We start from the raw sequence: 24,820 nt of genomic DNA on the forward strand, positions 1-24,820 counted from the left end.
AACACTGGGGGTGGGGGCACTAATGCACCACTTCCTTTCTAAATCTGTGCATGCACTTGTTGAGCCTCTTGCTTATTCAATAAAGCTGCCTAAAACCCCGAGGGAATGTGCCCCCAGCCTATGGGAATTTGAAAAAATACAAATAGATTTACACCAAACTGAAATCCTTGACTATGATGAAGGTTAAATAAAATAAATCAGGAGAAGGAAGGGGGTGTCAGGATGAGGATATGTTGGTTTAGTAAAATCATTATGATGGTTTACTTTTTGCAATAGACTACCACACTTTAAATCTTTTGTGTGAATTCCCATGTTTTTCTTTTCATTAACAATTTCTCATAACCTACCTCAGTGCTAATAATATACGCCACGTGTCGCTGTTGAGCTCTGCGTCTATTGCAGTCCAGCTGATCGTCGCCATCTTGATTCAGACATAAACAACACCCAAGAGTTGTGATCTTTATAGCTCAGTCACAGATAGAGCAATGCAAGGTTTAGTTATAAAAATCGTTGGCTCAGTGGTTGCGATGGCAATTTAATGTTGGTATCTTCAGGACAAAAATCAGGAATGATCCTTGTCATTGGGAAAACGTCAACAAACTCGTGGGCGATTGAGGCATTTTAAAGGCTATGGGTGGTCTGTCCAGAACTAAACATGGCGATACGTCTGCTTTTTACTTGCGCTAACCAGTAGTAAGAAAGACCTTTCTTGTATTGTGTGTCGTCAGCTGATTATTGCTGCTAGCAGCCAGAGTTTGTTTGTAGGGGGATGATACCATGACAACGGTGTGACTGACATCAGCACACATTTTTGCAGAGTTCTTGCACAGCGACGATATTTATTTTACCCTGAAACGTCATCATAGTTATTCTCTAATTTACCAGTCGAAATGTGGCTAGTTGTCTGGCTTTCTTGCAGGAGCTAACTAGTCAATCAGTGCAGCTTCCTGGTGTGCAGTCAGGGCAGCTTGCCTTGCTACTTTTAATTTGTGTCAGTCAGTAAGTAGTGTGGTTGACCACTAACCAGGATAACTGTCTTACACCTCTACTCTGACATTTTATTTCCTTCAGGGATGGGAGGCCAGTAACGTGTAGGGGGGAGGGTGGGGGGGGACTGGACAGAGTTGCTGGTAGTGGTGGTGCTCTTGTAAAATGGACCAGGAATATGAGAGAAGGCTGCTGAAGCAAATCAACCATCAGAACCTACCAGAGGGCCAGCTGGCTAAGGTGAGTAAGGCGATCAACTGTATCTCTGGTATTAAAAACAGAACTGCCGGCAAAAGGATTGGGATGATTGGGGAGAGAACAGAAACAGATGTGTTTGAATAGATACTAACAAGTAATCAATTTTGAATCAATCTGGACGGTTGTCATGTATGGAGAGTGAAAAGCTTTGTGTAGTAGTGCATTCAACCAAATGTTTTGCCTATTGCACATGTTGACACTGTTTGTGTGTCTAACCATTTCAGTCTGGAGGTGCGACCTGCAGTCCTCTCAGTGTCAAATCTGGGGACCGATTCATTCCTACCCGTGCTGGAAGCAACTGGTGTATCAACTTCCACTATGCCAATGTAAGCAACACACCTTTCCTCCAACCGTGTACCACAAATGATATACTCTCCGCCACCGTCTCTCTCTCACGTACTCATTGATATGTCTGTTTGATATGTCTCATTGATATATCTGTTTACACGCATGTGTATTGGTTTTCACAACTTTGGCAATACCATTTTCAACCCCTTATTTACCTGCTCATTCTCCATAGGAGAACTGTCAATCTCCTAACCAGAACCACAGGTCGAAGGATGCTGGGTCAGACACGGGGAAAGACACTGTGGCATATGCTGCCCTGCTGAGGAACGAGTTGCTGGGGGCGGGGATAGAGAGCGTTCCAGACCTCCACACTGAGGACCGCCGCCACACCGTCTTCTCCCAGGACACACACAGCCTCTTCAGGGTGAGACACGGAGAGAGAGAGAAACCCCCGAGCCCCAGCACAAAACCGCCGATATACAGCGAGGCAAACTATCCACACAATTAACATTCTGATTTGAATTATTTCTCCATAGTACACAGTCCACACTAAGAGAGTGCCTTTCGACAGTGGCAATGAAGTCTCACCATACTCGCTCTCCCCACTCAGCAACAAGAGGTACGGATGAGTCCACTCTATGGACTAGTGACAACCACTGGTCTTAAAGGGACATTTCACAATTATTCAACTTCATATTCATCATCTCCAGCATTTTCACATATGGTGGTGCTGAAGATGATGAATATGACGTTTAATTTTTGTTAAATGTCCCTTTAAAGCTAGAATCTGCATTTGGTGAAACAGCACAACTGTTCGCCCCAGACCCTTTGTTATTGTTTTGTTGATGAAACCGGGGAGAGGAGTGTCCGGCAGCGTGGACGTTGTAAAAAAGAAATCTGTATATATTTTCTGCTTTTCTGTCCCATGTGCAACAATCTATGAGTTTGGGGGGGGTTTGAAGTAACATCTTTGTTGTTGTAATATCCCAAACGGACATGGCAGTTTCACCACTAAGGATTCCAGCCTTAACTGGCTTTAAGTGTGATGTTGGGTTTTCTATCCATCCAATATACAGGCACAGTTACTGTATGTTACATCCATCCACTATATATATATATATAGTTTACAATTGGCTCATTCATCCCCCTCTTCTCCCCTGTAACTATTCCCCAGGTTGTTGCTGTAAATGAGAATGTGTTCTCAGTCAACTTACCTGGTAAAATAACGGATAAATAAAAATAAATAAATAAAATACAGGCACAGTTACTGTATGTTACATCCATCCACTATACAGCCACAGTTACTGTATGTTACATCCATCCACTATACAGGCACAGTTACTGTATGTTACATCTATCCACTATACAGGCACAGTTACTGTATGTTACATCCATCCACTATACAGGCACAGTTACTGTATGTTACATCCATCCACTATACAGGCACAGTTACTGTATGTTACATCCATCCACTATACAGGCACAGTTACTGTATGTTACATCCATCCACTATACAGGCACAGTTACTGTATGTTACATCCATCCACTATACAGGCACAGTTACTGTATGTTACATCCATCCACTATACAGGCACAGTTACTGTATGTTACATCCATCCACTATACAGGCACAGTTACTGTATGTTACATCCATCCACTATACAGGCACAGTTACTGTATGTTACATCCATCCACTATACAGGCACAGTTACTGTATGTTACATCCATCCACTATACAGGCACAGTTACTGTATGTTACATCTATCCACTATACAGGCACAGTTACTGTATGTTACATCCATCCACTATACAGGCACAGTTACTGTATGTTACATCCATCCACTATACAGGCACAGTTACTGTATGTTACATCCATCCACTATACAGGCACAGTTACTGTATGTTATATCCATCCAATATACATGTCTGCTAAAGCAAAAATACAATACACACCAATCTTTTTATAAACTTCCATAGAGGTCCATATGCTATCGCTGGAACTTACCCCTCCCTCACTCCCATGTTTGTGTAGTCACAAGCTCCTTCGTTCCCCTCGGAAGCCAGCCCGTAAGATCTCCAAGATCCCCTTCAAAGTGCTCGACGCCCCTGAGCTGCAGGATGACTTCTACCTCAACCTGGTAGACTGGTCCGCTGGCAACCTGCTGTCTGTGGGCCTGGGGGCCTGTGTGTACCTGTGGAGCGCCTGCACCAGCCAGGTGAGAGTGAGGGAGGGGCCAGCGGAGAGTGAGGGAGGGGCCAGCGGAGAGTGAGGGAGGGGCCAGGGGAGAGTGAGGGTGGGGCCAGGGGAGAGTGAGGGAGGGGCCAGGGGAGAGTGAGGGAAGGGCCAGGGGAGACTTGGGAAGAGGACACAAACCTCTATTATTGCATATTTTCTATCCATGTATTTATCCCTGTAGGTGACAAGACTGTGTGACCTGTCAGTGGATGGGGACTCTGTGACATCAGTGTGTTGGAATGAAAGGGTGAGTTTACAGCCCTGCTCAATATCTGTGATCATTCTGTTGATAAATACCTTTATGAGGAGAGAAACTGGGACATTTAGTGTTCATAAAGGAAGACTGACACTCTTAACAAGACATGTATCATCTACCTTACATCTAGTCACTCACTGGCCTGGGTTGTATCCATCCTCTCAGGGGAGCCTCGTTGCTGTGGGAACCCATAAGGGCTATGTTCAGATCTGGGACGCAGCTGGAGGGAGAAAGCTGACCAGTCTGGAAGGCCACTCGGCTCGCGTCGGTCAGTGATGCATGTCGATTTAGGTGTCGATTTGATATGTTTTTGTATCCGTGTGTATATGTTCATGTGTGTGATAAGATCTATTCTTTGAGAGGACTTAGTTTTTACAGTCTGATATTTGCTTGGTATTTTCTTATACATTATCCATACTTGCGTAAATAGTAGGATGATTAGGTATGTTTTATAGAATGTTTTATAGTACTACAAAAATGAAGTATGCTTTAAATGCCAGGATGTCATACTCCTTTAGATTTTCATTGAGTACAGTACGAATTTGTTGCATGTTATTGAGGAAGAGAATAGTATTTTCAGACCCATGTGTGTTTGACAACAGTTGATAATCAGCTGATAGTCATATAGGGGACACTGTACCAAAATTAACGAATGACGCAAAATTGCACGTTAGATGACATTCTCTGTATTAGTAAGCCTGGTATGTTAATCGTTTTGCTTACTGCATACATTTTTACTAAACAGTACGTTCTAATTACATTTACATTTAAGTCATTTAGCAGACGCTCTTATCCAGAGAGACTTACAAATTGGAAAGTTCATACATATTCATCCTGGTCCCCCCGTGGGGAATGAACCCACAACCCTGGCGTTGCAAGCGCCATGCTCTACCAACTGAGCCACACGGGACCGTGTAATTAGTATGTAGTACAATTAGTGCACAGTATGTCGTTTTAGTAAGTAGTAGGCAAGACAGATTCCGGACACAGCTTGTCTATTGGATAAAAAATAAATAAAACATATAATTGCTTAGGTAATACCAGATGGAATGGGACTGTAACATGGAGGATGTACTCTCTCTCTCCCACTCTCCAGGAGCACTGGCGTGGAATGGAGAACAGCTGTCTTCAGGCAGCAGGGACCGTGTGATCCTCCAGAGGGACGTCCGCACCCCTCCATCCGCTGAGAGGAGGCTCCAGGGCCACAGACAGGAGGTGTGTGGCCTCAAGTGGTCCCCCGACCACCAGCACCTGGCCTCTGGGGGCAACGACAACAAGGTGAGCAGGACCACTTCAGGGTCATATTCACATCACTGGCTCCTGTTCAGTAGGGAGAAACTTAGTGAGACAGCGGGGAGGTACAACATGATTTTCTCCAATAATATAACACAGATGTTTGTTTTCAAACAGTTTCAGACAATCTCTCAACACTGTGAATCTAACCCCCCCACCCTTTGCATTCAGTTCAACTCGACTTGTTGCAAGATTTACAATACTGAACGGGATCCGTAACTCTATTTCAAAACATTTTAACAACATTTGTGATTCTGAACACACCCTTCCTTATCCTCAGCTGCTGGTGTGGAACAGCTCCAGCCTGCTCCCGATGCAGCAGTACAGTGACCACCTGGCTGCAGTGAAGGCCATCGCCTGGTCACCCCACCAGCACGGGCTGCTGGTGTCCGGAGGAGGCACGGCCGACCGCTGCCTACGCTTCTGGAACACCTTGACAGGCCAGCCCCTGCAGAGCACTGACACAGGCTCCCAGGTCTGCAACCTGGCCTGGTCCAAGCACGCCAATGAGCTGGTGAGGCACTACTTACTTAATACCTGCTCCCGAAGCATCAGCTTTCCTGCGTATCCGGTCCTAAGTTATTTTCTTTCATCACAGAGTAGAATTATGTAGTCAAACGTCGCACATCACTTTTCATGGAACACTAGGCTGAAATAAATATTGTAATAGTGAAGTAAGGATTGCACAATCAATTGCTCCAACAAATACTTGTATTAGTTGACAGTGTTTTGATCGTAAAGGATATTAGTCAGGTCGGTGTTCATAAGTAGTGAATAGGTGTACACTCTATCATGTGTTTCAGGTGAGCACCCATGGCTACTCTCAGAACCAGATCCTGGTGTGGAAGTACCCATCTCTGAACCAGGTGGCCAAGCTGACGGGACACTCCTACAGAGTTCTCTACCTGGTGAGACTGATGGAGGGGAGTAGTTGGATGTCTGTAATGTTGAATAACACAGCAAATCATCATCACCACCACCAATTTGCCGCCTTCCTCAGTATGACATATGTAGAAAGTAGGGTTGCAAAATTCCTGGGACTTTCATTAAATTCCCTGGTTTTCCCGAAATCCTGGTTGGAGGATTCTCGGAATAAGCAGGAAATCTGGAACCCTCCAACCAGGATTTCAGTAAAACCAGGGATTTTTTTTTGACAGTTCCTAGAATTTTGCAACCCTAGTAGAAAGTACAACCTCAAACTCGATATTCAACTCTTTCTGTTCCTTCTCCTCAAGGCTGTGTCACCAGACGGAGAGGCCATTGTGACGGGGGCGGGAGACGAGACTCTGCGTTTCTGGAATGTTTTCAGTAAGACACGCTGCACCAAGGTTAGTGAACAGAACACATCTTGTCATTGTTCTTTTTCATTTGGCCAGTCACAGGTTTGCTGCTTGATTATGTCAAATAAAGAACTTCCTTGTTGTTGTGTTCTTCCTTCAGGAGTCCAAGTCGGTGTTGAATCTCTTTACCAGGATACGATAGTGAAATGGGAGGAGGACTAAAGTAGAGGGGGTCGGGGAGACACCACCTTGAACCCCGCATAAACCCCCCTTTACCACTCTACTAACCATCACTACGAACAAACTCCTCACCTCTCAATTCCACTTTTTTTTTTACAGAGGACAGCTCCAACCACCACCAGCCTGCTAGCAGCTGTCCCACTAAAGTGATGTCATTGATTAAAAACGAACACAGCCTTAGAGTGAGGGGCTTTTGTCTCTGTACAACGTCTGTCCTATATTTCTGTCGTGGATGTCCTGAGATGTTTTAGAATTATCATTAGGGCCAGCAGTTATTTTTTTTTTTTATCTGACCATGTGACCTGACCAGGGCCCGGAGTTTCTACAGGTCAGGTCACGTGTTCAGGAAAAAAGTCCTGTCTTTAGACATATACCTCCACTAATATAATATCTAAAATAGTTGAATATATAAAATCCTTTCATCACGGTGTATCGTTTCTCAGCCTTTCCTACATAACAGAGAGAGAGAGGCCTGGGGGACTTTCTATATTTTGATAATATGTATCTGAACTACCATAGAATCCAACAGAATGTCATGATAATAAACGAGTACACCAATACAGTCAGCCTGCCCGAGCAGCTGCAGAGACTCAGATCTGTTTATTATTTTCTTTCTAAACATCCCTTCAACTTTCTTATAACACAATCATAACATGCTTATAACATGATCATAACTCTCAGATCCCACTAAATACTTGGTTGAAAATTGGCTTTAAAAAATATATATTGCATAGTATCATCCTTCAAAACAGTCGGTTTGTATCACGCACATCACCCACCACAACCCAATGTTGTCACTGCTCTCTTTGGGCCGGATTAGAGTTTTCTTCCCTCTGTTCTGCCTACGCCATAGAGTCCAGAGCAGGATATAACTTGATCAGACAAACAACTGTTAATCACTTTTCTGAAGAAACCATGATGCCTTTCTTCACATGGCTATAACAATAGTAACATCCCATGACATTAGCACAGGGACAGTTTTACCTTGGAACGTCAACCCCCCACAGAATACACACTACTGCAGCCATGTGATTGCACCGCCAGCATAAAGTTGATCCAATTCACACAAAGTCCTTGTCGGGAGACTCCAATCCTCTGGGTCTCAGGAGGTCTTGGTTCAGACAAGGCGAGTACTGCAGCCACACTAGTAATCTGCAGAGTAGCCAGTAGTGCCCTGCAGACCTCGACACGACAGCGAGAACTCCTTCACGATCTCCTTAACACGCCGCTTGTTTGTCTGTTCCCTGGGAAAAATAGGGTGAATGAGATAGATGTGTCTGAATAGATAAGAAAAGGGTTCAAACAGGTACATAGCTGTTTGTGCATCTTGGAGGACTGCTACATAATGATATTGTTCCTGAGACATTAAATTCATCTGTCACGGTGAGATCTGAAGGTCAGAGCAGTGTGACTACAAAGAACCTGAAATGCCAAATGAGTGTATGAATGGATGTGTAAGCTACCTGAGGAGTTGCTGGCTGAAGGTGTCCTTCTGCTCCATGGAGACCTGGGCAGAGGGGAACCCTGGGACATGTAGTCCTTCCTTCAGCCACTGGGCCAGCAGCACAGGGCAATGTCTGTTCAGACAGAAAAGCACCTCCGAGAAGTGCTCCGTCAGACAGCAGAAAGACTGACTTCCAACCATCTGGTGATGACACAGAGGGAGAGAAAGACGTAACAAGAATCCCAAGGGTGAGCACTGACTGAAACATAATTATACCCATTCATTGGCCACTATTGTTCTAATAGCAGTGGTTCCCAACCTATTTCAGTTACTGTACTACCAACTGAATTTGACTGCCCGGAGTACCCCCTCATTTGCATTTTACCAGTAAGCCTATGGTCTCATGAGTCTTCTCAAGTACCCCTTGTGGATAGTCCAAGTACAGGGGTCCTAGAACCCCTAGTTGGGAACCACTGGTCTGGAGGACTGAGTCACTGACTGCAGTCTTGTCCTACTCGTGAGGGTATTTCTTTCCCACACACTAACGGAGATACCAGTTGGTTACCTCCAGGATGGTGTGTACGAGAAGCTTCCCGTCCCTCTGTAGCACCTGACCAATAGGAGGGATGTCTCCACAATGACAGACCAACTCCATCTGATGGGGAGGTACAGAGGAAGGATGTATGGAACAGCCACATTATGACAGGAGGGGTGCAGAATAAACAGGAGTTATGCAGGGATGCAAACTAGTCACCTTTCGGTGATATTGGCCTTCTTGAATCCAAAATAGGTGACCTACGTGCTTTGTGTAGATCTGAGAACAGTTTGGGAGGGGCCTTTGGATAACTACTGGTTGTAGGACAAACAAGTGATACACGTTTGGAGCAATACTGGTTGTATCCAAGGCTCAGCCAATCGTTCACATAACAGAATGCAGCACGCGACTGAAGAGAGAAAAGACAAGCAATTTGCTAGTTACATCATCAGCGTGCGCTCTGGAAAGACAGCGGGAGAGTGGAAAGTATGGAGGTACATTTGTACAAATGTACCTCCATAGGAAAGGCAGTTTGCTCGTCTCCTGAATGATAACAAAGAGGTAGGTGAGAAGCCTGATCACGGAGACGGGGTGAGGTGATGAAGCGTATTTCATGAGCTATAAACGAAAAACAACTGGCATTTGGAAAGTTTGTGGTGGAACAAGTATTGTTAGCATGAAGTATCTTGCTAGCTGGATTGAATTCTCCGTTAGCTAGCCAGAGAAATGTTGAGCAACATTAGCCAACTTAACTGATCAAATAATTGAGTTTATGGTGTGAAATTAGCTGGCTAATAGTCAGACAGCTAACATTATAACATCAGATGCGCTAACATTAATAACCTAACCAATTCGCTGTAGTATTAACTGGTATACAACTCCTTGCTGTTCTTCAAGTTATAACGCGTTAGTTGCTTACTGGACCCTGGCAATCTGTGTGAAATGTTAACTAGCTAACAAACTAAACACTATCTGTGAACTGATCTTTTCCCTCTAAAGTATGTGGTTAATTTTCCGAATGAGAGAATTAGGTGAATAATTTAAAAAATATATATTTAACCTTTATTTAACTAGGCAAGTCAGTTAAGAACAAATTCTTATTTACAATGATGGCCTACCGGGGGAACAGTGGGTTAACTGTCTTGTTCAGGTGCAGAACGACAGATTTTTACCTTGTCAGCTCAGGGATTCGATCCAGCAACCTTTCCGTTCAACACTCTACCCACTAGGCTACCTGCCGCCCCTGAAAATGAGGTGTTGCTTGTTAAACAAGTGGATTCAGGGATGAACTGGAGCTGGAGCTGGGCCTGGTTTAAGCTGGATGCCACCATAGAGGTGAAAGGAACACCACACTTTCTCACTTTTTCAGTCAGTGGATAAAAAGGGGTATGCCAGGTGTACTCTCTGCCTGAAAGAGATCAATTATGCCAACAAAGGGTAGCATGCTCTGCTGGCACATTGTAGAACAGATGTCCACAGGCAGAAAGTGTACAATGTACAGATAAAGATATTGCTTTTGTTGTGTTGAACTTGACAGTAACACGTGTGAGTGAGGGGGGGGGCTATTTAATGTTTTACTCAGCGAACGTTATTTTTGCACACATGTAGCCTTGTGTACTTGATCGATGTCTATAGTGGCCACTATATTAGAGCAAAAATAGAATGCCTGTTTGTCTCATTCTATTTGTACTATAAGGTGTTTTTTCCCCAAGTGCAATATTTATGTGTGTGGTCACAAGCGTTCTATTATAAAGGCTGTCATGGCTAACAGCAATATTAGTGTATTGTTTTTGTCTCAAGACGTGAGTATCATTTGCAGTAAAGTCTAGGCAACAAATAACATTGGATTTCTTTCTTTACATTTTTTTGCTGTGAGTTAGGTTCACATTAACCACTTTTTACACACAGAGACTGATCATGTAGATCATATTCTTTGTTGTTTAATTAGTTAAAACCTGCATTTCCCCCTAGAAGGGATTTTTTGCATGTTTCAGTGAAAAAAAGTGTAACCTTTTTGGGCCCTCAGCAGTCTGCATCCCTGGTTATGACTTCCGTTCATGAGTTAGTACAAGAGGTAAAGTTATTTGTGAAGTGATTGGTAGTGTCATCATCGCACCTACTTAACTTACAAAGAACATACAGGCTGACTTCGCTGTAGGCGTCTCCGGGAACTTCAGTGACAGGACCCCTGAAAAAGAGTTGGTGCAGAACCAGTTGTATACACCTGCCACATTACAGTGCACTTGGAATTACAGTGTGGGTTACATGGCAAAGTCACTCACCGCAGTAGAATAGAGCCTTTACATCTTGATGGTCAGACAGGTAGAGGTCAGGCTTCCTTTTGAGGGCCTATGGAGTCAACAACACACACATAAGCCACCTTTTTACCTGGTTGTAACATGCGTTCTTTGTCCTGATCTTGTCCACATTCTGATTGTGTCCACATTATTTGACAGGTGTAGATGATTAAAATATGCATTGTGATCTGATTGGGATCATATACACCTGTCAAAAATGTGGGGACAATCGGAATGTGGACAAGATCAGGACAAAGAACACATGTTAGCGCCAGGTATAAATGATGCTAAAGATACACACACATAGATACACAAATATTTATCCAGAATGTAATCTCTGAGACAGAGAATCGGACTATAAGAATAAGACAGACCTGGGCATGGAGTTGCATGAATGACTCAACAATATCAGGATGTTCCCTTGGGCCTGAAAAATAGATGGAATAGAGAACACACAAAATGATGTCAAATAGGAAATACAGTTGAAGTCGGAATATTACATACACCTTAGCAAAATACATTTAAACTCAGTTTTTTTTTTTTTACAATTACTGACAATTAATCTTAGTAAAAATTCCCTGTCTTAGGTCAGTTAGGATCACCACTTTATTTTAAGAATGTGAAATGTCAGAATAATAGTAGAGATAATTATTTATTTGAGCTTTAATTTCTTTCATCACATTCCAGGTGGGTCAGAGGTTTACATACACTCAATTAGTATTTGGTAGCATTGCCTTTACATTGTTTAACTTTGGTCAAATGTTTCGAGTAGCCTTCCACAAGCTTCCCACAATAAGTTGAATGAATTTTGGCCCATTCCTCCTGACAGAGCTGGTGTAACTGAGTTAGATTTGTAGGCCTCCTTGCTCGCACACGCTTTTTCAGTTCTGCCCATAAATATTCTATGGGATTGAGGTCAGGGCTTTGTGATGGCCACTCCAATACCTTGACTTTGTTGTCCTTAAGCCATTTTGCCACAACTTTGGAAGTATGCTTGGGGTCATTGTCCATTTGGAAGACCCATTTGCGACGAAGCTTTAACTTCCTGACTGATGTCTTGAGATGTTCCTTCAATATATCCACATCATTTTCCATCCTCATGATGCCATCTATTTTGTGAAGTGCACCAGTCCCTCCTGCAGCAAATCACCCCCACAACATGATGTTGCCACCCCCGTGCTTCACGGTTGAGATGATGTTCTTCGTTTTGCAAGCCTCCCCCTTTTTCCTCCAAACATAACGATGGTCATTATGGCCAAACAGTTCTATGTTTGTTTCATCAGACCAGAGGACATTTCTCCAAAAAGTGCAATTTTGTCCCCATGTGCAGTTGCAAACCGTAGTCTGGCTTTTTTATGGCGGTTTTGGAGCAGTGGCTTCTTCCTTGCTGAGCGGCCTTTCAGGTTATGTCGATATAGGACTCGTTTTACTGTGGATAAAGATACTTTTGTACCTGTTTCCTTCAGCATCTTCACAAGGTCCTTTGCTGTTCTGGGAATGATTTGCACTTTTCGCACCAACGTACATTCATCTCTAGGAGACAGAATGTGTCTCCTTCCTGAGTGGTATGATGGCTGCGTGGTCCCATGGTGTATATATGTGTGTACTATTGTTTGTACAGATGAACGTGGTACCTTCAGGCGTTTGGAAATTGCTCCCAAGGATGAACCAGACTTGTGGAGGTCTCAATTTTTTTTCTGAGGTCTTGGCTGATTTCTTTTGATTTTCCCATGATGTCAAGCAAAGAGGCACTGAGTTTGAAGGTAGGCCTTGAAATACATCCACAGGTACACCTCCAATTGAGTCAAATGATGTCAGTTAGCCTACCAGAAGCTTCTAAAGCCATGATGTAATTTTCGGGAATTTTCCAAGCTGTTTAAAGGCACAGTCAACTTAGTGTATGTAAACTTCTGACCCACTGGAATTGTGATACAGTGAAATAATCTGTCTGTACACAATTGTTGGAAAAATTACTTGTGTCATGCACAAAGTAGATGTCCTAACCGACTTGCCAAAACTATAGTTTGTTAACAAGAAATTTGTTGAGTGGTTGAAAAACGAGTTTCAATGACTCCAACCTAAGTGTATGTAAACTTCCGACTTCAACTGTATGTGGAAGATGATGTGAGAATCAAATCTCAATTTACTTTCTCTTACCTTGCTGGAAGATAGAGAGGGTGGTGGATGTGACCAGCTCAATAAGGGCCTGGATGGGGCTGAAATGATCTTTTTCACCTGCAAATATGTGGACCATCTAGAATGAAAGAGATCCAGTAATTCATAGAAATCATTGTGGGCACATTTTTCAAGTGTAAGGCAAGCTATCAGTGACTATATCCATTCAGCCATTGTTTCATATGGGGTCTTTTCAATGAAATGTAGTAAATTATTCGGAGTTGAAATGGGATTCACCCCGACCCTGTGGAGCATTGAATCTGATTTGGATGGTTGGTCTGTGGCGGCCCACCTGGCGTGTGAGGTCGAGAGCAGAGGCTTGTGGGAAGGCGCTGTAGATCTGTCCCAGCATCTCACTGAGCTGTTGCACCATGGGAGCAAAATCATTGAGGAGGGTCTTTACGGACCTCTCAAACACCCCACACACTGCCTACGGGAGAAGACATGCTGTGAGAGAGTAGGAATCTAGCCTGGAATCCAATCTGAATATCACTTCATTTCACTACTGCTTCAGAAGTTAAACAATCGTGAAATGGAGCAATATTCACTTCTGATTCCAGGCTAATGAAGAACAGTATGACTATGTACAGTACATATTCAGATAGACATACAGACCCATTTAAATGTTGCAACATTCTCATGTACATATAGATTACAGTACTTACCTCCACCACTTCTGAGTCACTGAGCCACTTGCTGAGGATGGTCTGGATCAATGTGAAGACCTGCTGTAAGACCACCAGCACCTGACAGAGCACAGACAAAGTAAACAGGATGACAGTAGTTATGGATGGTGAGAGAGGTTCTGAGACAGAGAGAGCGAAAGAGGGAGGCAGGAAATGAGAGAAGGTGGGAGAGTGTAGAAAGATAGAGAGCGGGCAAAATAAAGTGAGGAAGACAGAGTTGGGAGGAGACTCACTGGGTTGGGCCTGGCCTGAGCTGGGGTGGTGCCCTCTGACCCCTCGTCCTGCCTGCTGATGTCCAGCGTAGTGAACAGACTGGACAGCATACCCAGGATGTGGATGATAGACAGCTTGGCAGTGGGGCTGGGCTACACAAAGGGAGAGGGAGATGGTTAGATCCCGACAAACTGAATACAGAGATACATTGGGAGCAAAGGTTACAGTAAGAGTGGGTGGGAGGATAAAACAGGCAGGAAAAGACACACAGTATGGAACCTATTTACATTGTATTTTACTGTATTGTAAGTCTGTGTCCAACACATGTATCTTTTAGGTGGTTGCATAGACCAAGTGCACTGTATAAGCATAATTTCCTTGTTCTTACCTCCTGGTGTGCCAGGGTGTCTAGCCTCTGGATGTGGGGGGTGATGAGGGTGGTCAGGCTGCCCAGGATCTCCTCCATTGGCAAGGCAGAGAGTAGGAAGCCCAGGCCCTGCATCAGCCACATACACTGGCTGCTCTGCACACACACATGGATTCACAAATATAGTTTTAAATTCCATCCCTATATTTACAGAAAATAAACAATCTGCAGCAACAGTCTAAAACTTGATAATTATTTTCAAAGACAAAGAATTTATACTGACCTTGTGGATATCTTTGACCAGTACGTCCTGTGAAAGGAAGAGAATGCTTGACGTGAGTGTAAAAAAAGAACCAAAGCAACATTGAACGACAGCACAGTTACCACGCACCACATTTTGAGCTACAGTACACTGCATCTATCATCACATGCTTTGTGAATCTTATTGTCACAGAGACCTGTGACACGGTCATGATGTCATGGGTGTAAGGGGCGAGGTCGTGACGACACTCTCTGCAGATTCTCTTCAGAGTGGACACGCTGGACACGGACAGCTCAGCCTTCACCAAGCCCTGGAGCACCATGGGTAATACATTGCCTAACATCATCGGATGGTCCGCCAGCCACTCCGCTAGAGAACCTAGACAGCAAGAGAAAGGGGGTGGGAGATAAAGGAAAGAGACAGATAGAGAAAGGGAGAAAGACAGGAAAAGAGATTGTAGGGAAAAGAGGGTCAGAACAAACAGAAAGGTAGCAAAGAAAACTATAATACATTTGGATTAAGATGTTGGCTAGCACCTATAGTGTACATGACGGTGTCAGCTAGCTGAATGTTGCTTATACTGATCCGTGGGATCAGACCGATGAGGCCTGGGATGACATCAGAGTAGTTGACGTCTATGGTCTCTGCTATAGCCTGGAAGCCAAAGAGAAGGGCCTCAGTGTCCTGGAAAAATACAAAAGAAAAATAGAAAACATGTCCCAGAAAGAGGAAGCTAGAGAGTGAGATTTGTATATGTATTTATTATGGATCCCCATTAGCTGCTGCCAAAGCAGGTGCTATTCTTCCTGGGGTCCAGCAAAATTAATACATTCACAGATTTCACAACACACTGTGTGCCCTCGGGCCCCTACTACACCACTACCACATATCTACAGTACTAAATCCATGTGTATGTATAGTGCGCGTATGTTATTGTGTGTGTGTGTGTGTGTATGTGTCTGTGCCAATATTTATATTGCTTCACAGTCCCCGCTGTTCCATAAGGTGTTTTTTATTCTGTTTTTTAAATCTAATTTTACTGCTTGCGTCAGTTACTTGATGTGGAATAGAGTTCCATGTAGTCATGGCTCGATGTAAACTCATCAAAAAAAGAAACGTCTCTGTCTTTCAAAGATAATTCGTAAAAATCCAATAACTTCACAGATCGTCATTGTAAAGGGTTTAAACACTGTTTCCCATGCTTGTTCAATGAACCATAAACAATTAATGAACATGCACCTGTGGAACGGTTGTTAAGACACTAACAGCTTACAGACGGTAGGCAATTAAGGTCACAGTTATGAAAACTTAGGACACTAAAGAGGCCTTTCTACTGACTCTGAAAAACACCAAAAGAAAGATGCCCAGGGTCCCTGCTCATCTGCGTGAACGTGCCTTAGGCATGCTGCAAGGAGGCATGAGGACTGCAGATGTGGCCAGGGCAATAAATCGCTATGTCCATACTGTAAGACGCCTAAGACAGCGCTACAGGGAGACAGGACGGACAGCTGATCGTCCTCGCAGTGGCAGACCTCGTGTAACAACAACTGCACAGGATCGGAACATCACACCTGCGGGATAGGTTCAGGATGGCAACAACAACTGCCCGAGTTACACCAGGCACGTACAATCGCTCCATCAGTGCTCAGACTGTCTGCAATAGGCTGAGAGAGGCTGGACTGAGGGCTTGTAGGCCTGTTGTAAGGTCAGTCCTCACCAGACATCACCGGCAACAACGTCGCCTATGGGCACAAACCCATCGTCGCTGGACCAGACAGGACTGGCAAAAAGTGCTCTTCACTGACGAGTTGCGGTTTTGTCTCACCAGGGGTGATGGTCAGATTCGCGTTTATCGTCGAAGGAATGAGCGTTACACCGAGGCCTGTACTCTGGAGCGGGATCGATTTGAAGGTGGAGGGCTAATCATGGTCTGGGGCGGTGTGTCACAGCATCATCGAACTGAGCTTGTTGTCATTGCAGGCAATGTCAACGCTGTGCATTACATGGAAGACATCCTCCTCCCTCATGTGGTACCCTTCCTGCAGGCTCATCCTGACATGACCCTCCAGCATGACAATGCAGCCAGACATAATGCTCGTTCTGTGCAGGATTTCCTGCAAGACAGGAATGTCAGTGTTCTGCCATGACCAGCGAAGAGCAAGGATCTCAATCCCATTGAGCACGTCTGGGACCTGTTGGATCGGAGGGTGAGGGCTAGGGCCATTCCCCCCAGAAATGTCAGGGAACTTACAGGTGTCTTGGTGGAAGAGTGGGGTAACATCTCACATCAAGAAATGGCAAATCTGGTGCAGTCCATGAGGAGGAGATGCACTGCAGTACTTAATGCACCTGGTGGCCACACCGGATACTGACTGTTATTTTTGATTTTTACCCCCCCTTTGTTCAGGGACACATTATTCCATGTATGTTAGTCACATGTCTTTGGAACTTGTTCAGTTTATGTCTCAGTTGTTGAATCTTGTTATGTTCATACATATATTTATGTTAGGTTTGCTGTTTGCTCTAAATAAACGCAGTTGACAGTGAGAGGACGTTTCTATTTTTGCTGAGTTTATTACTGTGTGCCTCCCATAGTCTGTTCTGGACTTGGGGACTGTGAAGAGACCTCTTGTGGAATGTCTTGTGGAGTATGTATGGGTGTCCGAGCTGTGTGCCAGTAGTTTAGACAGACAGCTTGGTGCATTCAACATGTCAATACCTCTCATAAATAAAAGTAGTGATAAAGTCAATCTCTCCTCCACTTTCAGCCAGAAGAGATTGACATGCATATTATTAATATTAGCTCTTTGTGTACATCCAAGGGCCAGCCGTGCTGCCCTGTTCTGAGACAATTGCAATTTTCCTAAGTCCTTTTTTGTGGCACCTGACCACACGACTGAACAGTAGTCAAGGTGTGACAAAACTAGGGCATGTAGGACCTGCCTTGTTGATAGTGTTGTTAAGAAGGCAGAGCAACGCTTTATTATAGACAGACTTCTCCTCATCTTAGCTTGTACTGCATGAATATGGTTTGACCATGACAGTTTACAATCTAGGGTTACTCCAAGCAGTTTAGTTATCTCAACTTGCTCAATTTCCACATTATATTTTACAAGATTTAGTTGAGGTTTAGGGTTTTGTGAGTGTTTTGTTCCAAATACAATGCTTTTAGTTTTAGAAATATTTAGGGCTAACTTATTCCTTGCCCCCCACTCTGAAACTAACTGCAGCTCTTTGTTGAGTGTTGCAGTCATTTTAGTTGCTGTAGTAGCTGACGTGTATAGTGTTGAGTCATCCGCATACATAGACACTCTGGCTTTACTCAAAGTCAGTGGCATGTCGTTAGTAAAAATTGAAAAAGCAAGAGGCCTAAACAGCTACCCTGGGGAATTCCTGATTCTAACTGGATTATATTCGAGAGGCTTCCATTAAAGAACACCCTCTGTGTTCTGTTAGACAAGTAACTCTTTATCCACATTATAGCAGGGGGTGTAAAGCCATAACACATACATTTTTCCAGCAGCAGACTATGATCGATAATGTCAAAAGCTGCACTGAAGTCTAACAAGACAGCCCCCACAATCATTTTATCATCAATTTCTCTCAGCCAATCATCCGTCATTTGTGTAAGTGCTGTGCTCATTGAGTGTCATTCCCTATAAGTATGCTGAAATTCTGTTATCAATTTGTTTACTGTGAAATAGCATTTTATCTGGTCAAACACAATTCTTTCCAGAAGTTTACTAAGGGTTGGTAACAGGCTGATTGGTTGGCTATTTGAGCCAGTAAAGGGGGCTTTACTATTCTTGGGTAGCGGAATGACTTTAGCCTCCCTCCAGGCCTGAGGGTACACGCTCTCTAGTAGGCTTACATTGAAGATGTGGCAAATAGGAGTGGCAATATCTTCTGCTATTATCCTCAGTAATTTTCCATCCAGATTGTCAGACCCCGGTGACTTGTCATTGTTGATAGACAACAATAATTTTTTCACTGTTTCCACACTGACTTCACAGATTTCAAAAGTACAATTCTTGTCTTTCATTATTTGGTCCGATATACTTGGATGTGTAGTGTCAAGGTTTGTTGCTGGCATGTCATCACTAAGTTTGCTTATCTTGCCAATGAAAAAGTAAATAAAGTAGTTTGCAATACCAGTGGGCTTTGTGATGAATGAGCCATCTGATTCAATGAACGAAGGAGCCGAGTTGGCTTTTTTCCCTAAAATGTCATTTTAGGTGCCCCAAAGCTATTTACTATCATTCTTTATATAATTTATATTTGTTTCATAGTGTAGTTTATTTTGATTTTGATTTAGTTTAGTCACATGATTTCTTAATTTTGCCATTCAGTTGGACATTGCCATACCTTTTGCCTCATCCCTCTCAACCATACAATTTTTCAATTCCTCATCAATCCAAGGGGATTTTTTACAGTCTTTTACAGTCATTTTCTTCATGGGTGCGTGCTTATTAGTAACTGGAATAAGTAGTTTCATAAATGTGTCAAGTGCAGCGTCTGGTTGCTCCTCATTACACACCACAGACCAGCAAATATTCTTTACATCATCAACATATGAATCACTACAAAACTTCTTGTATGACCTCTTATACACTATATTAGGCCCAGCCTTTGGAACTTTGGTTTTCCTAGATATGGCTACTATATTGTTATCACTGCATCCTATGGATCTGGATACTGCTTTAAAGCAAATATCTGTAGCATTAGTAAAGATGTGATCAATACATGTTGATGATTTAATTCCTGTGCTGTTTGTAACTACCCTGCTAGGTTGACTGACAACCTGATCCAGGTTGCAGGCACTGGTTACAGTTTAAAGTTTTTTCCTGAGAAGGTAGCTTGATGAGATCACACAGGAAGAAACATTACAAAATAGCTTTGGGATGTATACATACACTACCATTCAAATATTTGGGGTCACTTAGAAATGTCCTTGTTTTTGTCCATTAAAATAACATCAAATTGATCAGAAATACAGTGTAGACATTGTTAATGTTGTAAATGACTATTGTAGCTGGAAACTGCAGTTTTTTTATGGAATATCTACATAGGTGTACAGAGGCAATTATCAGCAACCATCACTCCTGTGTTCCAATGGCACGTTGTGTTAGATAATCCAAGTTTATTATTTTTAAAAAGCTAATTGATCATTAGAAAACCCTCAGTCTCAACGTCAACAGTGAAGAGGCGACTCCGGGATGCTGGCCTTCTAGGTAGAGTTCCTGTCCAGTGTCTGTGTTCTTTTGCCCATCTTAATCTTTTCTTTTATTGGCCAGTCTGAGATATGGCTTTTTCTTTGCAACTCTGACTAGAAGGCCAGCATCCCGGAGTCACCTCTTCACTGTTGACGTTGAGACTGGTGTTTTGCGGGTACTATTTAATGAAGCTGCCAGTTGAGGAATTGTGAGGCGTCTGTTTCTCAAACTAGACACTCTAATGTACTTGTCCTCTTGCTCAGTTGTGCACCGGGGCCTTCCACTCCTCTTTCTATTCTGGTTAGTGCCAGTTTGCGCTGTTCTGTGAAGGGAGTAGTGCACAGCGTTGTACGGGATCTTCAGTTTCTTGGCAATTTCTCACATGGAATAGCCTTCATTTCTCAGAACAAGAATAGACTGACGAGTTACAGAAGAAAGTTCTTTGTTTCTGGCCATTTTGAGCCTGTAATCAAACCCACAAATGCTGATGCTCCAGATACTCAACTAGTCTAAAGAAGGCCAGTTTTATTGCTTCTTTAATCAGTACAACAGTTTTCAGCTGTGCTAACATAACTGCAAAAGGGTTTTCTAATGATCAATTAGCCTTTTAAAATGATAAACTTGGATTAGCTAACACAACATGCCATTGGAACACAGGAGTGATGGTTGCTGATAATGGACCTCTGTACGTCTATGTAGATATTCCATTCAAAATCAGCCGTTTCCAGCTACAATAGTCATTTACAACATTAACAATGTCTACACTGTATTTCTGATCAATTTGATGTTATTTTAATGGACAAAAAAATTGCTTTTCTTTCAAAAACAAGGACATTTCTAAGTGACCCCAAACCTTTGAACGGTAGTGTATGTCTTTGTATGTGTGACACGTTTTGTGATCACTGTATTTATGTAAATTGGTGGTTGTAATGACCTGCCATGCTGCCGGTCTCTCCGTGTCCATCAGCAGTCGGCCCAGTCTATCATAGAGGTTACTGAGAAGCTCCGCCCCCAGGATCTCGTACACATACATCAGAGTGTCTGATATGTCAACTCTATCACACAAAACACACATGCAGTATAATCACAATGTGCCCTGGGCACTCTGCTCTATTCAAAATGAAATACTTTGGTCAAAACATTCAACAGATCTGTCGACTAGAAACTAGTGTTGGATAAAGCATAACATACATCGTACAACAAAATCTTGGGTCAAATAATGTAAAATCTCAAGTGAAAATCAAAGAGCTCCTCCAAGGACTACAACTCGCATCCCTTCTGTAGAAGTAGACTTCCTGTTTACCTGTAGATCCTGAACTGCTCCTTGTCATCTGAGGACCAGGAAGTATAGTCCTGCTCTGAGGGGAAGTGGGCCTTGTGGAGCAGGACGTCCACCAGCTGGAAGTAGACTGGTCTGTAGACCTGCAGGTAGACTACCTGCTTGTCCTCCTCAAATGACAGGATGTCATCCTGGAGAATACATCAGGAAGTGACCATGTGACCATGCTACAATGTACAGATGAGGTACTTCCAGCATTGTAGGTTTTACCACTAACCCTAACCCAAACCCTACACCAATACCTGCAGAGTGTACCAAAACGTGAAGGAGCTGGTGGTCTTGTTTACTGGATAGTGTCCAGGATTAGGGTGTAGTGGTTAGGGTGTAGGGTACATACCTGCAGAGTGTACCAGAAGGTGAGTGTGAGGGAGCTGGTGGTCTCGTTGACTGGGTAGTGCCCGGGGATGCCAGTACAGAACAGGATCATGTTGACTAGGGCCAGGTATCCCTGCCAGTGTTCCACCTGTTCCAGAAGAGTCCTGTTCCACAAAGTCACACCCAGGGAGATGAGGTGAAACAGGTCCATAATGAGCCAAGAAAACTGGTTATCACTTAATACTAACACCACAGATGGTTCATAGATGTTCAACTAAGTATCAACAAACTTTAGTTAGATTACTAGAGTTAGCAAACTAACTATCTAGTAACATAGCCCAAGCCCTAACCTAAAGGTATGTGTACCTGGAGTGTGTTTCCCCCAGAGCGACAGCGATGCGACAGATGCCATGGGAGGTCTCCATGTCTCCATCCCTCGCTGCGGCTTTCAGCTGGTCAAGGAGACCCAGCACCAGGGGCATCAAGTTCACCAGAGCATCAGTGTATCTGAACACACACACACACACGCACAAATGTATGCTGAGTCAATATAATGTGTCTCAACACAACTCATTATCAAAGTGCTCTATCTGTCTGTGTGTGTGTGTGTGTGTGTGTGTGTGTGTGTGTGTGTGTGTGTGTGTGTGTGTGTGTGTGTGTGTGTGTGTGTGTGTGTGTGTGTGTGTGTGTGTGTGTGTGTGTGTGTGTGTGTGTGTGTGTGTGTGTGTGTGTGTGTGTGTGTGTGTGTGTGTGTGTGTTTGCGTGTGTGTGTGTGTGTGTGTCTCTGTCAATGTGTGTGTGTGTGTGTGTCTCTCACCTCTGGCAGTCAGGTTGGGATATAGAGCTGACTATGGTCTCCACGGCAGTGTCAAACAGCTCTGGGTCTGACAGAGCAGCAAAACAGTCCTGCAGCAGCCCCTCGCTCTCCCCATGCAGAGGAACATCCAGTCCCACCCAGCTAGACAAGCACCGTAGGGCCCGCTCCTTCACCTGGCTGTTGCCCTCCTGTCTCTGGAGCAGCTGGCGCAGCAGGGGACATACCGCCGTCCACTCCCCAGCCAGGGCCTCTCTCAGCTGGGCACGACGGGCCTGGGGCAGCCGGCAGCTCTGGAACTCTTCTGGCAGCACAGTGAGGAGCTCCAGCAGGGCCAGGCAGTGTGCGTGGGCGTTCACTTCCTCCTCTGCCCCACCTCCTCCACCAACCCCAGCCCCACCCTGACTTCCGCCCTGATCCCCGGCCTTCTCTGGCTGGTAGACCCTGACCATGTCAGCCACAGCCTGGGGCCAGCCCTGGGGCATGGTGTGGAGGGCCAGGGAGGCCAGGGCCACACACAGCCTGGTCAGCACCATCTTTGGCCCAGAGGAGAAGTGGGAGATGTGGGAAAGGAGCTGCATCCTCAGTGTCTGGTGTTGGTCTGTGGGGAGGTCGGCCCAGTGACAGGAGATCTTGGTGTGAAGGGTGCTGGCGCCAAAGAACTGGATCTCAGGAAGCTGTTTTGACAATGGTGTAATAGTAAAAAGAATAGAGCGTTCTACAGGGTTATTATGAGTGTCGTCATGGAGTGAAATACAAGCAGGAAAGGAATGATTACTACACAACAGAGTCTGTAGAAAGTACAGGGGAGTTTGTAGGATGGTGCTGTGGAGCGGACCTTGTCTGGGCTGAGCAGATGCCAGCAGAACTGCCAGGCCTGACGGGAGGTCTGGGCCTGAGTCAGCCACTTCTGGGCCACATTCTTATGCTCCATGTCTGGGTCATAGTACAGTTGCTGGAGGGCCTAGAGAAGGGAGGAGAGGACATTTCCAATTAACTTAATTTACAATAGGGAGGGAAATTAAAAAGTGACCGGAGTCGTTATCATACAATGTGTCCTTGAAGGCATGACTGTCACTGATAAGGAATGTACGAGGGGAGTAATGTAGCAGCCTCCAAATCACACAGGATGGCCAACTCTGCATGAGTGAGTGCTGGCTGTTGCTAATGGCAACTAATCCCAAGCACATGGTGGTGGTTATAATTAGCACAGTATGTTTGTAACTGATATCATATTACAACAGCCCCCTTCCCTCTATGTCCCATTGAACTAGCTTACTCCATATGAACTGCCCATTGTGAAATATGAATTCAAAAGCTATTCTGTAGCCTATTTGTTAAAGGTCAAAATTCCATTGTAATTAGTCTGTGCATTTTTCCAACTGTCAAACAATAGGCCTATATCTGTGTAGCCTATTTGGAAAATAATATGGAGGCCTAATAAATATCATTGCCACAAAGCATAAAACCACAATGCTGATGAGATATTTAGAAAGACTTGACTGAGAAGAACAAATTGCTTTCAGACTTAATGAGAGCTGTCATTGTTGGTAGGTTACTGCATCAAACGAACCACTTCTCTGTCGCGCACTGTATGAGTTTGACAACTTACTTTTTCGACGTTTTCCACCGTTAATTCTAACGACACGAGGTCGGGGCTCTGCACGGAGCAGTCAGGGGGCTCCATCCCGTAGATGACAAGCTTTATAATGAGAACTCTTATTTTAATGTCCGCTCTTATATTTTTGCGCTTGCTGCCCGCGATCCGTGGGCTTTAAAAAGTCTCCCTCTATCAGACAGTGCTGTTGATGACACAGAGGCGCCTCCTGGCAGAAGGCCAGCCTGCTACTTGTTAAAAGTTAGTTGTCGTTAACGGATTCAGTATTCATTGTCCTTTTGTCACTGACACCTGTGCTGACCGTAGTGCTGACCACAAACGAGAGGTCTAGCAGCGTATGACAGCAGCCTATTGAAACACTGGCCTCTGTTTGTAGATAAGGCTAATTCGGGAAATGTTTAAGAGGGAAATGTTGGTCTTTATAATTTTCTCAATTTTCTCATAAGCATAAGAACATAGTGAATCTTTAAAACAGATCCATAACTCTACCTGTGTAGGGCCTATCAGTATTTCTGATAAAGGAATGCCTAGAAATGCTTGTTTTAATCAGGGAGCAATGAGGAGCGCACGCGGCTTGCAGTGACAGCTGGCTGAGGTGCAGCGTGCCCCTTTAATGGGAAGGGCGGTCGCGGGCAAGCAATGTAAGTGACACATTCAGAACACACTGTGGGCCTTTAACATCGACAGACATCGTCCTGACGGAG

The 24,820-nt window shown here is 44.1% G+C and overlaps 2 protein-coding genes across 7 annotated transcripts; one reads left to right on the top strand and one right to left on the bottom strand.

Annotated features, from left to right (window-relative positions):
* The first annotated feature begins 394 nt into the window (after positions 1-394).
* fzr1b (fizzy/cell division cycle 20 related 1b) lies at positions 395-7,431 on the top strand. Its single transcript, XM_071361439.1, has 13 exons — positions 395-693; positions 1,072-1,227; positions 1,470-1,571; positions 1,766-1,957; positions 2,070-2,152; positions 3,566-3,749; positions 3,951-4,016; positions 4,191-4,293; positions 5,122-5,303; positions 5,599-5,832; positions 6,122-6,226; positions 6,554-6,646; positions 6,759-7,431. The coding sequence occupies exons 2-13, from the start codon at positions 1,153-1,155 to the stop codon at positions 6,798-6,800; spliced, it is 1,461 nt and encodes a 486-aa protein (XP_071217540.1). The 5' UTR covers positions 395-693; positions 1,072-1,152; the 3' UTR covers positions 6,801-7,431.
* LOC139550504 (importin-13-like) lies at positions 7,397-24,770 on the bottom strand. Of its 6 annotated transcripts, XM_071361436.1 has the most exons (21): positions 24,111-24,763; positions 23,337-23,462; positions 22,502-23,175; positions 22,051-22,191; positions 21,707-21,848; positions 21,334-21,500; positions 20,965-21,085; positions 15,354-15,501; positions 15,014-15,195; positions 14,839-14,865; positions 14,577-14,711; positions 14,209-14,340; positions 13,955-14,035; positions 13,582-13,719; positions 13,272-13,368; positions 11,489-11,541; positions 11,100-11,166; positions 10,947-11,005; positions 8,848-8,937; positions 8,302-8,483; positions 7,397-8,082 (listed from the first exon to the last, which is right to left on the bottom strand). In XM_071361436.1, exons 1-21 carry the CDS (start codon positions 24,183-24,185, stop codon positions 7,983-7,985), a joined length of 2,937 nt encoding a protein of 978 aa, XP_071217537.1. In that variant the 5' UTR covers positions 24,186-24,763; the 3' UTR covers positions 7,397-7,982. The 6 variants fall into 6 exon arrangements, 3 of the variants coding, with proteins under 3 accessions (XP_071217537.1, XP_071217538.1, XP_071217539.1); XM_071361437.1 differs by lacking the exon at positions 8,848-8,937 and having other exon boundaries at positions 24,111-24,764; XR_011670058.1 differs by lacking the exons at positions 7,397-8,082; positions 8,848-8,937 and having other exon boundaries at positions 8,407-8,483; positions 13,272-13,349; positions 24,111-24,770.
* Between the last annotated feature and the right edge of the window lie 50 nt (positions 24,771-24,820).

Source organism: Salvelinus alpinus, chromosome 23 (genome assembly GCF_045679555.1).
Source record: "Salvelinus alpinus chromosome 23, SLU_Salpinus.1, whole genome shotgun sequence".
In the NCBI taxonomy this organism is placed as follows: Eukaryota; Metazoa; Chordata; class Actinopteri; order Salmoniformes; family Salmonidae; genus Salvelinus; species Salvelinus alpinus.

Excerpts from the sequence above, each read along its gene's own strand:
- LOC139550504 (XM_071361436.1), bottom strand. The coding sequence starts at position 24,185 with ATGGAGCCCCCTGACTGCTCCGTGCAGAGCCCCGACCTCGTGTCGTTA. Across the intron at positions 21,086-21,333 it reads GAGCAGTTCAGGATCTACAG|AGTTGACATATCAGACACTC; the intron begins GTAAACAGGAAG and ends TTTGTGTGATAG. Across the intron at positions 11,542-13,271 it reads CCTCTCTATCTTCCAGCAAG|GCCCAAGGGAACATCCTGAT; the intron begins GTAAGAGAAAGT and ends TCTATTTTTCAG.
- fzr1b (XM_071361439.1), top strand. The coding sequence starts at position 1,153 with ATGGACCAGGAATATGAGAGAAGGCTGCTGAAGCAAATCAACCATCAG. Across the intron at positions 1,228-1,469 it reads CAGAGGGCCAGCTGGCTAAG|TCTGGAGGTGCGACCTGCAG; the intron begins GTGAGTAAGGCG and ends TAACCATTTCAG. Across the intron at positions 5,833-6,121 it reads CCAAGCACGCCAATGAGCTG|GTGAGCACCCATGGCTACTC; the intron begins GTGAGGCACTAC and ends CATGTGTTTCAG.